The sequence below is a fragment of the Antechinus flavipes genome, chromosome 4 (assembly GCF_016432865.1).
Source record: "Antechinus flavipes isolate AdamAnt ecotype Samford, QLD, Australia chromosome 4, AdamAnt_v2, whole genome shotgun sequence".
Taxonomy (NCBI): Eukaryota; Metazoa; Chordata; class Mammalia; order Dasyuromorphia; family Dasyuridae; genus Antechinus; species Antechinus flavipes.
The window spans coordinates 115,063,475-115,080,737 of record NC_067401.1 but is presented as its reverse complement, the minus strand read 5'-3'; the positions used below and the strand labels follow the sequence as shown (position 1 = coordinate 115,080,737).

Here is a 17,263-nt window from a genome sequence, read left to right as displayed (position 1 = left end):
CAGTTCCTATATTCAAAGGAATTGCATTCCATTAGGATAGAAACAATGTTCGTATACGAATTTATAAAGAAATTATGCCAAATAAATAAAAGGTGGTTTTGGAAAGGAGTTGATGTTAGCTAAGAGGATCAGAAAAAGTTTTCATACAGAAGTTGGTATTTCAGTTGAATCTTGAAGGAAGCAAGGGATTTGACAAGGCAAAGAGAGACTGCATTTCAGACAGGCAGTTCTGCTAGTACAAAGGTATAGAGAGAAATATTTGAGCAGCACCTAGGCCATTTTGACTAAACTACAGAATGAAGAAGGGGAGAATAATGTGTGATGAGTGTAGAAAAGTTGGTTGAGGCCAAATTGAGAAGGATTTGAAACATCAAACCAGGAATTTATATTTTCTCTTAAGAGGCAATATGGAGCACTGGAGTATTTTGAATGGGGAAAAAGGAAGAGGTAACATGGTCAGACTTGGACTTCAGCAGTTTTACATTGAATTGTGGTTGGTTGGTGTCCTTTATTCTCAAAGAGAACCAAAATGAAATCACTGTTTCAGTGACCAATATCTGACCAATACAAATTTGTAATGCTGTGCCATAGATTGAACACAATAGAGTCCCTAACCCTCCTGACTCCCAACTTTAACCCTAAATACCTGATTCTAACTGCACATTTTGCATTTCTTCTGAAGTAGTTCAATTCTGCTTTACTTATAGAGAATAGCATCTTCTCTTGTGAGAGCATGCCATGCTGGGCAGTCCTCTGCCAGTATCTCCCATGTCATAGAATCAGTTCTAAAGTTAAGAAAGACCTTGAAGGTGTCCTTATATTGCTTTTTCTGGTGCCTTGTTAGTGCTTGCCATGTGTAAGTTCACCATAAAATAATCTTTTTGGCAAGTGTACATTTAGCATTTGAACAGTGTGGCCAGCCCAATAGAGTTGTGCTCTCTGCAGTAGAGTTGGAATGCTTGGCAGTTTAGTTTGAGAAAGGATCTCAATGTCTGGTATCTTATCCTACCAGGTGATGGTCAGAATATTGTAGTTGGGAAAAGATTTTTTAAGCAGGCCAATTAGGAAGACCATACAATAGTATAGGAAAGAGGTGATGAAAGTGGCTATGTAAGAAGATAGGTTGGAATAAGTAATGTTGTGGAGTCTCAAATAATTGATTAGATATGTGGGGTGAAGGATGATAACAAGTTGAGGATAATGCTGAGGTTGCAAAGCTGCAAGACCAGAAAGATAATAATTCCTTCTATTTAAAATAGGAAATTAAGAATGGTGTGTTTGAGATGTATCGAATTTGAGGTGGCTATAAATACCCAGTTTGAAATGGTCTAGTAGGCAGTCTGAAGTCTCAAGGAAAGAAACCGAGACTGAAGGAATGTAGGATCAGAGAAAAGGATTCAGTGCAGAGGCTTAGGGATGCAGAATATAAATGATGAGTCAATAAAAGCCACTGAGAAGGAGCAATCAGATAGATTAGAAGATCAGGGGGAATGAGGTCATAAAAATCCAGAAAAAAAGAGAAAATCCAGGAAGAAAGAGGGTGGTCAACAGTATAAAATGATGTAGGGAGGTAAAAAAAAGCACAAAAGATGAGAAGAGACCATCAGATTAGAAAATTATTAGAAGTAATTGAAAATTTTATTAGTAAGCTGTTTTATCTGAGTAATGAGATTGAAAGCCAGATTGCAAAAAATTGAGAAAAGTGAATGAGAAGTGAAAGCAATGAGCAGACAGCCTTTTCTAGGAGTTGGCTGTGAAAGAAGGACCAACTTAAAGAAAAGCTTTGAAGGGAAAGTAAGTTCTTATAAAAATTTTTGTTGTTGTTGCTTTTTTTTTTTTTTTTTTAAGGATGGAAGAAACCCAGGCATGTCTGTAAAAAGAAGTAAGAAAAAGAAAAAGAACTAGAACATAGGGCAATCTGATGGGGAAGAACTAAAGAGGATAGGATTAAGATCTCGTAGAAGGGTGTACCTTAACAAGGAGATGTAAAGGAAAGGGTATTGGAAAGTTCAGTGTTATCAAATACTTTTTTTAATATAGAGAAAGGGAAAAGGGATCTTCTGATCGTAGATGATTGCTGGAGGCACTGAAAACCTATGCCCACAGCCATGGTGTTCAATCATTGAGACTTGAATCCATGGCTTCCTGACTCCAGGCTCAGCTCTAGGTCTTATAAGTATTGATGCTTTTCTTTCCAGGCTTTATTAATGCCATTTGGTTTTTTACAGCATCTCCATTGAACCCTCTCTTGTAGATAAAATCTCTTAAAACCAATCATCAAAATGACTGTCAGCATCATAGGCAATGTTTCACATCCTATTCTTTTGCCTAGAGGAGGAATATACATTTCTTTAATATATGTGACCACTATTGGTCATCTGTGTTCCGTTTCCTTCCTTTTATTGTTGCTTCTGTTTACATTATTATAAGTTTTATCCTAGCTCTGCTTACTTTTCTCAGTAATAGTTCATACAAGTCTTTTTTCTTTGAATGCTTCAATTGTGAACTTTGAACAGCATCTCTGTTACAAAGCCAGACAGGTAACCAAGTGCTCTGGACAGCTCTTCTTGACTATTAGAAAACATTAGCAGTCCTTTCTGTGTAGAGCTTTGAAACTTAGAAAGTGTATCTAATTTGATGTTCATCCCAATTCTAAGATAAACTCTGCATATGACATTTATAGATAAATAAACTGAAGGCCAGAGAGATTCTATGACTTGCTAAAAGTCACAAAAGTAGTGGAAAAGCTACAAGTAGCTCAGATCTCTGGGGCATTGGATCAGTACTTTTTCAACTTTGTGGCAGTTTTTTCTTTTTTCTTTTTTTTTTTCTTAGAACTTGAAAGGATTTTATTATTTTTTTAACTTCTTTTTTTTTTCTTTTCTTTTTTTTTTTTATTTTAATAGCCTTTTATTTACAAGTTATATGTATGGATAACTTTACAGCATTGACAATTGTCAAACCTCTTGTTCCATTTTTCCCCTCCTTTCTCCCACCCTCTCCCCCAGATGGCAGGATAACCAGTAGATGTTAAATATATTAAAACATAAATTAGATACACAATAAGTATACATGACCAAATCGTTATTTTGCTGTACAAAAAGAATCAGACTCTGAAATATTGTACAATTAGCCTGTGAAGGAACTCAAAAATGAAGGTGGGCAAAAATATAAGGATTGGGAATTCAATGTAATGGTTCTTATTCATCTCCCAGAGTTCTTTTACTGGGTGTAGCTGGATCAGTTCATTACTGCTCCATTGGAACTAATTTGATTCATCTCAATCCTGAGGATGGTCAGGACCATCAGAATTGATCATCATATAGTATTGTTATTGAAGTATATAATGATCTCCTGGCCCTGCTTGTTTCACTCAGCATCAGTTCGTGTAAGTCTCTCCAGGCCTTTCTGAAATCCTCCTTTTGGTCATTTCTTACCAAACAATAATATTCCATAGTATTCATATACCACAATTTATTCAGCCATTCTCCAATTGATGAGCATCCACTCAGTTTCCAGTTTCTGGCCACTACAAAGAGGGGTGTTTGTGGCAGTTTTTCTATAAGTTTTTATATTCCCTAAGAAAAAAAATTAGATCTTAGTAGTGCTCTCCTTTCATTGTATAAGAGTTAGCTCCTTTTAATTTGCATTTGGTTGGTAACTATTCTTAAACAATTGATTTTTTTTCTCAGCTTCTCATTGAGAAACTACCAGCAAAATTTCTGTTGGAGTCCACTTAAATTTTCTAAAGCAATTCTTCCTGAGCCTACTTACACAGTATGTTAGGTATATTTATTTTAAAAGATATCATCATCAAATTATTTTTAAATTTTCAAACCAAAACTACTTTAAATTCACATTACTTTTAGGAAAAATTAATTTATATGTTGTCCTTGAAAGAATTAGAATGCTTGTATAGTAAAAATCAGACCTAAAAAAGATACCATATCTCTTAAAAAGGTTGAGAACAATAATAATAATAATAAGTGGTATCTGTTGTCATCTTCTCAGTAGCTTAGTCTTGGAAGAATACATTTCTAAGCACTCTAGTGTTTACTGAGAGAACTTCTTTAGAAATGCTAAGAGGTATTTAGCATATCTCTAAAGGGGCAGCTAAGTGGTGCGGTGGATAGAGTACCAACCCTAAAGTCAGGAAAGTACTGCTCCTTTGGTTGTATCTTATGTTTCAGCTTTCTGTTTTCTTGATTTATATACATAGATGAGGACAGAACTTTACTTTCTGTCATCTCAGAAGAATCGCCCCAGCCTCTTTGGCATGCCATTGATTGTTCCATGTACTGTGCATACTCGGAAGAAAGACCTCTATGATGCAGTGTGGATTCAAGTGTCCCGACTAGCCAGCCCACTTCCTCCTCAGGAAGCCAGTAACCATGCCCAGGATTGGTGAGTTTGGGGGGTTTATGTGGTATGTTTTGTTACCCAAGGCTCTGAAGCAATAAGCAATGATTTATATAAACTTTGCACAATTTATGGGGGTACACCTAAGTGTCAGATTAATGAATAAATAGTAGCTAAAGAGCTATCTAGAGGACATCAAATCCCAACCTTTGCCATTTTATCCTGGATAGAAAATTGTAGCCTTTCCCCATCTAACCAACTCTAGTGATGAATAACCTTTACTTTGGCTTATTAGCTAAACTTAAACTTAAACTTTTTACTCTAGCCCATCTTTTTACGTATTTTTTCCTCACTTTGCATATACATTCTACAGATGGGTGTTTGTGAAAGTGCTATGAAGCTGAAAATATGACTCATTTATTTCAGTGTGTGTAGAATGTTCTCTGCCATGAGAAATTAATCTGTTGGATCATTTCTATGTTAAGTTCTTTTAAACTTCAAAAACTGGAAAAAATACTGAAAGATATAAGCAAGACTTAAATTATTATCCTTATGGTTTTTGTTTTCATTTTAGCAAACAATATTTTTGTGCATTAAGCATCTATTAAATTGTCTGTGTTAAATAGACAATAAAATATTTATGTGCCAAAAGCTCAGATTATGATACAGAAGTAAATAAAAGATAATCCCTGCCCTTAAGAGAAAAAAAGAGATATACATAAATAATTAGAAAATAGAATGTAAGAGAGTTATAAAGTGTTTTATAGATTCAGGGGTCTTTGGAGATCATCTGATTCTACTTTTCTCATTTTAAAAATGAGAAAATTGAAACCCACAGAAAGGTTAAGTGATTGGCTTAAAGTTTCCCAAAGATAGCAAAAACAGAACTTACCACATACCCTGGCTCTCCAAGTCAGAACTCATGATCATGCCTGAAGGGCAGATCACAGTCAGTCTTTCTCTCTCTCTCTCTCTCCCTCTTTCCACTCACTCCTATTTATGTCTAAGGAAAATCAAGTTTAAAATGACCATCCACGGAAGCTTCGAAGAGGGGAAAGGTGTTATTAAAGATGAGCCTTTCAGTAGATGGAAGGGGAGAATCATAGGATTTAGAGCTGGAAGGGATCTTAGAGATTATCTTCTTCAACCCCATCATTTTACAGATGAAGAGACTGACAGGTTACATAATTTGTCCAAGGTTACACTGCTGGTAAGTAGCAGAGGTAGGATTTAAATGTAATTTTTTAAACTCATTATCAAGTACACTTTCCCCTAGGTCATGATGCTTCATTGAATTTATCGAGTTTTTGCCACTGTTAGCATCATGACAGTTTATTTGTTATCTGATTTCAGCTGTAACTAAGGGTGGAATCATTTTATTGCTGCTGAGGAACATTTGAGAAGTTCTGCTTCCCTAGTAACTGAGTAATATGAGTGACTATGTCCATTGATTGCCTTTAGTGGTTCAGGAGCATTTGATATATAACTGAACCACTAAAGGATCAAGATAAAAAGTGAAAGAATGGTACCTACATGTGGACTAGCAGCAAACCTAGAAGAGAACTATTATTTTTCAAAGCAGAAAATGAAATGCAGAAACTTTTCTACTTTAGTTAAAAAATGTGTAATTTTTGTAATTTTCCAAAAAAATACTGAGTAGAAGGGCATATCATTCCACTCTAACAAACTACTGCTAGTTAGTTACTCAATCAGCAAAGTTTCATTAAGCATCTGTTGTGCACTAGGCATTGGGCAAAAGGGTACAAAGGCAAAAATGAAACTGTTCCTGCTCTTAAAGAGCTTACAGTCAGAAAACATGTACACATAAGATTACATAGAAAATTAGTATGTACAAAATAAATACAAAGTAATTTGATAGGGGAAACATTAGCAACTGGTAGAATCTAGAAAGGTCTGCCATAGGAGATGGTGCTTGAGCTGAGCTCTGAAGGAAAATAAAGAGTCTAATGCTGTGAGATAAAGACGGAATGCACTCTATTTGGGGTTAGCTAAAACCCAGCTTCTGTGATAATGTTGTATTTTGTATATACTTACAGATTGTCTCTTTAGAATGTACATTCTTGAGAACAGAGATTAATTTTTTATGCTTTTTTATATAACCAGGGTTTAGCCTAATGCTAACACATATTGAATGCTTTAATAAATGTTTATTGACCTACTGACTAACAAGAAGATGAAGATTAGTTCAACTGAATGAATGAAAAGGCATTTATAAAGTACTTACTGTTTGCTAAGCACTGAGAATACAAAGATTCAAGAGAGATAGCCCCTGCCTTCGAAGACCTAATATTCTAATAGGGGAAAATAACATATAGGAAATATACAGGGAAAGTAATTTTGGTCTGATAAATAGAACTGTTAATTAATAAGCCCTTTCCAGTAGGAATGGTACTATTGATTTGATTGTTGTGGCTAGTATAAAAGGTTATAGGGGAGAGTGAGAATAAGAAGTGGCAGACAGAAGGCATGATGGCCTGGTTGGGATAGGAAGGGAGAGATATGGTTTGGGACCAGCTATAATGGACTAAATGGACACATTTATTTCCACTTAGTCACACTGTCAAGATTATTCAAGTTTTTGAGCTTCAATTGATAAATGACGGACAAAAGCAGCTACACCCAAAGAAAGAACACTGGGAAACGAATGTGAACTATCTGCATTTTTGTTTTTCTTCCCGGGTTATTTATACCTTTTGAATCCAATTCTCCCTATGCAACAAGAGAACTGTTCGGTTCTGCAAACATATATTGTATCTAGGATATACTGCAACATATCCAACATATAAAGGACTGCTTGCCATCTAGGGGAGGGGGTGGAGGGAGGGAGGGGAAAAAAATCGGAACAGAAATGAGTGCAAGGGATAATGTTGTGTAAAAAAAAAAAAAAATTACCCTGGCATGGATTCTGTCAATATAAAGTAATTATTAAATAAAAATTAAAAAAAAAAGATTATTCAAGTTCTGATGTGAGAACTCCAGGTTAGAAAATTTAACTTTGTCTGAGACTAGAGACTATATTTTACAGATCCAGGATACATAGGATCAGGTTTAGTGCAGAGGGAGCTGATCCAAGTGAAAGATGGCAAGATGGCCTAGCTGGAAAGCTATAAAGTATGTGAAGGTGAAGCATGGGCTGAAGATTGTGTGAAGGGTTGTAATGTCGAGAAAGCTAGATTGGAGCCAGGCTTGGAAGGACTTTAAATGCGAGGGAAATTTGCATTAAAGATATATTGGATTATATTAAAGTGAGGGGTGGAGGGAGGGGTACAACTTACATGGTCATGCAATACAAGAATTATTTTGGCTGCTCCGAAAGAGAGGTTGGAGAGAAAACTTGAAATAGAGATACCATTTATTTATTTATTTATTTATTTATTTTTGAATAGCTTTTTATTGACAGAACCCATGCCAGGGTAATTTTTTACAACACTATCCCTTGCACTCACTTCTGTTCGGATTTTTCCCCTCCCCCAGAAGGCAAGCAGTCCTATACATGTTAAATATGTTACAGTGTATCCTAGATACAATATATGTGTGCATAACCGAACAGTTCTCTTGTTGCACAGGGAGAATTGGATTCAGAAGGTATAAATAATGGGAAGAAAAACAGTTTACATTCATTTCCCAGTGTTCTTTCTTTGGGTGTAGCTGCCTCAGTCCATCCTTGATCAATTGAAACTGAGTTAGATAGAGAGACCATTTATTGCAAACTTTTTCAATATTCCATTAATTTCAGCTTTCCTGTCAGTTTTCAGCCTTTCATAGGAAGAGGAGAAATGCTGTTCTAGCATGCTGAGTCTCCAGTCTCACAGAAGAGAAAAAAATGCCCTTCCATCAGACAGGTCTCTTGCCTTTGAGGTTTGGGAAGAGGCCTCTATTCCATCCAGGTGTTCTACGTGGTCTCCAGCCTCCCTTAGGAAAAGGCTCAATTTCATTGAATCCCAGACTCCTCTTCCCTGGAAGGGAAGAGGAAAAAGGCTTCTCCATCAAGTCTCCAGCCTGGTCTCCTGCCTTTGGAGAAGGAGAGTCATTTCCTTTAGTTCCCAGCACTTATCCCATTGCTTTAGGCAGTTCAGCTTTAGAGGCAATGCCTCTGTGGACTCCATGTCTCCTTCCATGCCCATATATCCCAATGATTCTGAAGCCCTGCTGTCATTCAAATTCTTTAATTCCCCCACTGCCAGATCTTTTCTTCTCACACCTCTCAACTCAGTTCTCTCAGTGTTATACTCTAAAGTAGGGGTCCTCAAACTTTATAAATAGGGGGCCAGTTCACTGTCCCTCAGACTGTTGGAAGGCCGGACTATAGTAAAAACAAAAACTTTGTTTTGTGGGCCTTTAAATAAAGAAACTTCATAGTTCTGGGTGAGGGGGATAATCGTAATCAGTTGCCACATATGGCCTGCGGGCCATAGTTTGAGAATCCCTGCTCTAAAGCTACCTTCCTCTTCCACTGGTGCTCTTTGGAATGCGTACTCTGTAAAGAACAAATGTGCTTTTATCTTAAATCTTTTCCTTTTCTGCACCTTCTGTCTCTTGGCTCTTACTGAGACCTAGCTCCTTCCTGATTTTACAGCCTCTTGAGAAATTTTGTTCCACATTACCACTTCTGGGTTTTCCCTCTATCACCATTACTCAGTAACCTTTCCTTCTTTGAGGTTTTCAATCTATATCTACCACTGAATCAAAATCCTCATAGCTATTGTCTACAGACCTTGAATACTCTACATCTTTCTTTGGTGATTTGAGTGCTTAGGCTCTCAGTCTTTCATTATCAACTACTGTTCTTGTACTAGGAGACTTCAGTATAAATATTGATAACTCTCACTGTTTCTATACTGTAATTCTGTAGGTCCTCAAATTTATTAAATTAGTGTAATTTATTCTTCTACCTCACCTCAGCCACACATAGAGGTAGGCATACCCTTGTTCTGTCACCCACAAACAAATACACTACTTCCATGTTCATTAACTCTGAAATTCCCTTATCTGATCACAATCCAATGACATTCCATCTTTCTGCCTTGTAACTCCAAACCTTGTCCACACTGTGACCTCTAGTCTTTGATCCCCTAGTTTAACTTAATTCTTTCCTCTCCTTGCTTTTATCATATTGCCAGTCTTGCCCTGCTAAGCCTTATCCTTAGATCACTCTTACCATTCTGTTGTCTTTGATTTTATACCCATCCTGCTGAATGAAGCTAGGAAAAAAAATCACAAAATTATGATGTCTACTACAAATCTGTCACAAAATATCAACTAGGTGCTTACTAAAACAAAGCAATCCATTTGCACCAACTCCCTACGTCCCACTCATCATAACATGACTTCCAAATCCTTTCATCCCTCCTTCAATTTCCCATGGCTTTCCCTACCCCCACCTTCTCATTGGAGAATGAACTTTACCTCATTTTACTGAAAAAATTGAGGTATTTGGCCAAGAATTCTCTCTTCTCCTTTCCTCCATATCTTACTTCACTTATATGTCTTCTGCCACTGTCTCTTCTTTCACTCCTGTCTTAAAAAATGAAGGGATCCTGATTGACAAAGTAAAACTCTTTCTATGTACAAGTGATCATCCTATCTGCTCCAACTGATTGTCTTCTCTATCATTTCCACTCTCTGTTACCTCCAGTTTCTCCTTATCAGCTATTTGTATTGCTTATAAACATGCCCATGCCCTATTCTCAAAAAACCCTCCTTTGATCCATATATTCTCACTAATTTTCATCCCATTTTTCCCCTTCCTTTTGTGACTAAAGTACTTGAAAAGGCCATCTACAGTAGATGCTATTGTCTGGCTTCCAGACTCATTATTTAATTGAAACATGTTCTCTCCACTGTTACTAATGATCTCTCAGCTGACAAATCTAATGACTTTTTCACAGTCCTCATACTTTTCTACCTTTTTGCAGCCTATATTATTTCCCTTATTAATGATCATACCAGATCCTGTGGATTCAGTGATCATCTCTATGGTGATAATTCTCTGTTCTACTTACATCTAGCCTCACCCTATTTCCCAATCTCCAGATTGCTTGTTTGACATTTTGAAATGGATATCCCATAGATATCTTAAACTTATCACATCCAAAACAAAGCAAGTTGTTTTCCCCACAAAACCATTGACCCTTTTCAGACTTCTGCTACTTACTCTTGAGAGTACCATCATCCTCCCAGTCACCAGCCCTAAGAACCCAGTTGTCTTCTTGGACTTTTCCCTTTTTTTCTCTGCCTTCTATCTAACCCACCCCAGCCCCATATTCCATTGTTGGCAAATTAGCTCCATTTTAATCTTCCTATTATCTCCTATATTGTTCCCTTCTTTGCTTTGACATTGCCACCATCCTGATGCAGGCCTGTATCTCCTCACACCCACAATAGGTTGTTTATTGTTCTGCCTGCCATAATCCTTTCTTCGTTCCATTTCCTCTTCCACTTTGACCAACTGTCAAAGTGCTCATACTAAAGCACTGATTGACCAGCAATTTCCAGTTTATTGTGTAGTGGTTCCCTATCACCTCCAGGATCAAATATAAAATCTTTTGTTTACTGTTCAAGCCCTTTATAACCTGCCCTCACTCACATCTTTACAATCTTCTTATATTTTACACTCCCTTATTCTTTACTGTTTTCAAATCAGATACTCAGAGCATTTTTACTGTTGTCTTCCCATGCTTAAAATGTTTTCCCTCCTCACCTCTGCCTTCTAACATTCCAGGCTTCCTTCAAGTCCCAGTTAAAAATATCACCTTCTACAAGATGTCTTTATCTTCCTTAATTTTAGTATCTTCCCCTGTTGATTATTTCCAGTTGATCTTGTACATAGCTTGTTTGAGTATAGTTGTTTGCATGTTGTCCTCCTCCTGTGAGGACCTGTGAACTCCATGAGAACAAGGACTCTTATTTTCCTTTCTTTATATCCCCAGCACTTTCCACAGTGCCTGACACATAGTTTGAGTATAACAAATTTGACTATTTCAGTAGTACAGGTGAGGAATGATGAGGCCTGGGCTAATGGTGGTGGCCTTGTGAACAGAAGACCCTGAGGCAAAGAGACTAATTACACTACTGCAGTATTCCAGATGTGAAGGAGAGAGGTCCTGACTTAGGGTAGTGATGATAAAGTAGATCATGTGAGTAGAATAAGGGACAAGGATGAATGAGATACCATAGAGATAGAATTTATACACTGCTATGCTTTGGCAACTCATTGAATGTGTGGGGAGAGGGAAAGTGGGCAATCAAGAATGCCTCTGAGATTATAAAACTGGGTAACTGGAAGAATGGTACTACCCTTGAAAGGGAAATTAGGAAGAGAATGCATGAGATCAAATAATGAATCTTTTTTGGAGTTTGAGGTGCCTATAGGACATCCAATTTGAAATGTTCAAAAAGCAGTTTGTTAAAAGAGACTAGAGGGAGAGAAACAGGCAAACTGGATATGTAATTCTGAGAGTCATATGCTAAAACTCAATAGTTGTTTTGCCAAGCATCAAAAATTCTTCATCTGTTGGGAATTTATTTTACAAGCTTGAGATGTTCTGCATTTATAAATAAGTTTTCTAGTGAATAATCTGTTTAGTGGAAATGAGAACTTGAATAAATATTATGTGAATGACTAATTGAGTGAAGGAGTTGAAAGTACTCCCAGGAGTAGATGATGTTTCTCTAGTTTTCTTTAGAATTGCTATGGCTTTAGAGATTTGGTACTGAATACTTAGTAATATAATATATACAGTAGGCATTTCATAAAAAATGTAAGTTGAATTATAAAGCATGGATAGCAAGCAGTAAGAATTAGGGATATTAAGAGAAGGGAGTAAATTTTTGAACTCGCAAGTATCACTGAGACTTGCTGGGGTAAGACCATTAATTAGACATAGTTGTAGAAAGGCATATACCTAATTCTAAAGAAACAAATATAAACTGCTCTACACAAATTGGTGGGAGAGAATAGTGGAGCCACATTATATACGGTGAAGATAGACTCTTGAGAAACTTCAGGAAGCTTGATGGAAAATTTTTGAGTGGGGATCAAATGAGTCAAAAACAGGAGAATTATATCAGAGTAGACTATTGATCACTTGAGAAAGAAGAAATAGATGAGCTTGTAAATAAAAACATGATATATTTTAGTAATAGAGGAGGTAGGGAGCAGCTTCATTTATCAAACATATTCTGACTACCAAAAGGTAGAGCAGAGCATTTCTTAATTTGCCTCATTTATTATTTTAACTTTCTTCAGACTAACAAAAGGGAATTCTCTTCTCAACAAAGAGGATTATAGGATCATAGATTTAGAACTGGAAGGAACCTAAAAAGCCATCTAATCCAACTTTCTCATTTTAGACATAATGAAATTGAGACCCAGAGAAGTTAAGGATTTGGCTAAAGTCATACAAGTAAAGAATAGCAGAGATGGGATTCAAATCACAGTGGCATTTGAATCAAGGTCCCCATTATCCTTTTTCCTGCACTTACCCTCATTTGTGCTTGATGAGATAAAAATGATAAAACTTTGGGGAAGAAATCACTACTGTGTCTTATAATTAATGCTAGAAAAGAGCTATATGCTAATATGCCCATTAGATTTTTCAGTTTTCAGTGAAGGGATAAGTATTCCCACAAATTGAGATTCAAAAGGGGGAGATAGCCCAGAAAGGATGGCTTGGATTCACAAGTAACATTCTGGGAACACAATGATAAGAGGAGAAGGGAGAGATGTAAGGGAATTTATCACCCAATTTGGATTTTAAAGGATATGTAAAGGAGATAGAAGAGCATTGTAACAAAGGCATAATACAAAATCATGATATGTTTCTATAATAGTGATAAGAATACAAAAACTCAGAATGAGCTGGAGTTCACAAGAAGTGCTGTAGAGATAGTTTACTTAGATTTTAACAATGCATTTATATGTTTTAGCTTATTTTTAAGGAAAAAAGGAAAAGTTGTAGTCTAAGTGACCAGTTGCATGGACATGGAACTTGTTGTATTGCCAGATCCAAAGAGTGATCATTAGTAGCTCAGTGTCAGATTGGAAGTAAATCTTCAGGGAAGCAACTGTGGGATGTCTTTGGTCATATTACTATTTATTATGTATACACGTTACTATTTAAAAATTTTTATAAGTGATTTTGATAAAGGCATATATGAATGACATGCCCATCAAATTTGTTGATTTGTAAAAACTGGAGTATAGGTAGGAGGGGGAATTGCCTATACACTGGGTGACAGGATTCAAAAAAGATCTGAAAAAACTAGATCTAAGGGATGAATTGAATAAGGCACATTTAACAGGGATCAATATAAAATCATACATTTAGGTTCAAAAAAGAATCTATTTAAGTGTAAGATGAGCTGGACCACAGATAAAAAAACAATCTGAAAAACATTCTAGGAGTTTTAGTGGGCTGAAAACTTACTTTTAATCAACTATATGATACAGCCAGTAAAGAAAACTAATGTGATCTTTGATTAAAATAAGAGGTATAACATTAAAGAATGGAGAGATGATGAAGTCGTCTTTGATTTAGGTTTGAACCCTGTTCAAACACCACCTGAAATAGTACATTTAATCCTAAATGTTATGTTTTAGGTAGGACATTAATAAGTTGAAGAGTCTTAAGTCCACAAGCATTTTTTTAAATGCTAGCAAATACTATGTTTCAGGCACTGGTAATACCAAGGGGGAATTAAAAAAAAAAAAAACAAATAGTACCTGTTCTTGAGCATCTTACATTCTTTTGGGGGAAATGACCTATGCACACATAATTACATAGAAAATAGCCAAGGTTATTTGACTGAAGAGGCACTAGTGGCTGGAAGAGGAAAATTCTCATGGAGAAAGTGATGCTTGAGCTGAGCTTTAAGGAAAACTAGTGATATTGAGTCAGAGTGGTGAGTTGTGAATCCATTCTAGACATATGGGTCAATCTGTGCAAAGATGACCTTTGATCGCCAGTATTTACTTTAAAAAAAAAAAAAAAAACAAACTCTTTTTCATCTGCTCTTTGAACTGTTTGGTCAGAAAATGAACCCTATCACAAGACTTAAGTTTCATAGTGCCACTTTAAAAGAATATATTCTTAAACAGTTATGTTACTAGTCTTGTTGTTGTCTTACAAAACCCTAAAGAGGTACCTACCCAAAGAGTCAGTGAACTTTGCAAGATATAAATAAATCCAAAGAAATCCCACATAGCAGGAAGAGGTAGAAAGATAAATTCAATTCAAATATCTATAGAAGCTCTAAAATATCTGTATATATGAAGAAAGCTTCCAGGAAACTATATGAATACAAGTATAAAGCATTCTTTCCAGGATTAGAATGTAAATAATTGGACAAACTTTAATTTGTACTGGGTAATCCAAACTAATATAGTATAATGACAATACTATCTAAATTAATTTATTAACAAGTGCCTTACTGATCTAAGTGCCAAAAGAATATTTTATAAAACTTGAAAAATGATAAATCAATTTATATGGAAGTATAAAAGGTCAAGAATCTCAAAGGATAATAATAATTTTTCTAAAAAAAGCAGAAAGGTCTAGGTTTATCAGTGCCTCAAACTGTACTACACAAAGTAATAAGCATTAAAGATTTTGGTACTGGTTAAAAAATGAAGAGATTGATCACTGAAATAAATTACATATAGTCTACTGAAGCAGACAAACAGACAATAGCATTATGTCCAGTAAACTCAAAGACCCCTATTACTTGGGGAAGGACTCAATATTTGACAAAAAGTATTGAGAAAACTGGACAGCTTTCTACCACAAATTAGAATTATACTAATAACTCATATCATATTTCAAATTATTTCCAAGTTAATACATGACTTAATTGTAAAACATCATAAAGAAATTACAAAAAAAATTACCTTTCATATCTATGGATATGGATATGGAAAGAATTCATTACTTAACAAGACACAGAAAAGAGGATCACATAAAACCACATGATCTGTTTTGATTGTCTGTTATAAAATTATACAAATTAATATAGTTACAATTAGATGGGAAACAGGTAAATGAGGGGAGGAGTTTGAGGGTGGAACAGCAGGAATATTTGCAGGAGGTTTTTTTGATAAAGATCTTATGATTATATTATCTAAGGAATTGCTTAAAACTTATAAGAACTAAGAGTTATTCTATAAGATCAAAGATCAAAGAATGTGAATAGTCAGTTTTCAGAGAAAAAACCCAAGATATCATTAACCATATAAAAATATTCTAAATCACCATTAATTATAGAAATGCAAATTAAAACATTTTTGAGTTTTTACCCTCACAATCCTAAAATTGGCAAAAGGAAAATGATGTGTTAGAGACGCTGTAGAAAAACAAATACATTTATACACAGTTGGTAGAGCAGTGAATTGATCCCAGCCACTCTGGAAAACAATTTGGACCCTTAGCCTCAAAAATTACTAAATTAGGGCACAGTAGATAAAGCACTGATCCTGGAGTCAGAGGAATTTTAATTCATATATGGCATCAAACACTTTATTCTGGGCAAATCACTTAACTCTGCCTCCAAAATAGTTACTAAACTGTGCATACACTTTGACCTAGCTGTATTTTTAATAGGCCTCTCTCTAGCCCCAAGATGAAACACGTAGGAAAAATTTCTTTTAATTGCCAAAATTTAGAAACTGAGACAAGTATCCTAATTGGGGGAATAGTTTTAAAAAAATTATGATTTTATGCCATAAGAAATGACAGAATGGATATTTTCAGAGAAAACTGAGAAAACTGCTATGAACATCAGAATAAAAATGAGCAGAATTAGGAAAACAATTTATATAAATGACAATATCATTGAGAAAAACAACTTTGGAAGATTTTAGGACACTAGTCAATGCAACTATAAACCATAAGTCTAGAGAACCGAAGATGAAATACGCTTTTCACCTTCTGCCAGAGAGCTGATGAATACAGATACTGACATATATTTTCAGGCATGGCCAATGTGGCCATTTGTTTTGCTGGACCATGCATGTCTCTGAGGTCTTTTTTGTTGTTGTTGTTGTTGTTGTTGTTGTTGTTGTTGTTGAGGCAATTGGGGTTAAGTGACTTGCCAGGGCTACCTACACAGGTAGGAAATGTTAAGTGTCTGAGACCAGTACATTTTGTACCTCAGGTCCCCCTGACTTCAAGACTAGTACTCTGTCCACTGCACCACCTACCTGCCCAATGAGGCCTTTATTTTTCATGTAATCACATACCATTTCTATCCTGTCCTACAATCTAACTAGTAGTGGGTCCCTTTAAGAAATATGGAGGGGAATGGGGAAGGTGGGAAAGGGGCAATCACCAACACATACAACTTGATATTGTGTACAACTCCAAATTTAGGCAAACCCCATTGTTCCCTAGACCATTGGAAAGTGACTAGTTCATTGTTTTCTTTTTTCCCCCAGCTTGGGAATTAGTGGAGAGTTGTAATTTGCACTTTTGGTATTACCAAGGATTCCCTTATGTTTGTGGGGAGTTCATTCCTGGCTGTAGTATTTACCCTATGGGATCTCAGATAGGTTATCTGTTTTTCTACACCTCAGTTCTCACACCGGTGAAATGAGAGGATTGTACTGGATCAAGAGTTCTTAACTTGAGGTCCATGAGTTTTCAACAACAACAAAAAAAAAAGGTTTGATAAGTATATGTAGAATAATTTATTTCCTTTTCATTTTATGAATTATATATGCATTTAAAAACATTATTCTCAGAAGGGATTCATAGACTGCCAAAGAGTTACATAACATCACAAAAAATATCAAGAACTCCTAACCTAGATGGTTTCTAAGGTCTCTTCCAACTCTAAATTAACTTTATATTGATAAAATCTTCAGATATCTACTACTGGTTCTTAAATT

The 17,263-nt window shown here is 35.7% G+C and overlaps 1 protein-coding gene across 4 annotated transcripts in view; it reads left to right on the top strand.

Annotated features, from left to right (window-relative positions):
- USP32 (ubiquitin specific peptidase 32) overlaps nucleotides 1-17,263 on the top strand; it is a 242,267-nt gene that overhangs the window by 206,486 nt on the left and 18,518 nt on the right. For all 4 annotated transcript variants that reach the window (XM_051994086.1, XM_051994085.1, XM_051994084.1 and 1 more), the window contains one exon: nucleotides 4,220-4,404. In XM_051994086.1, the coding sequence (XP_051850046.1) occupies nucleotides 4,220-4,404 (185 nt within the window). The remainder of the gene's footprint in view (nucleotides 1-4,219; nucleotides 4,405-17,263) is intronic.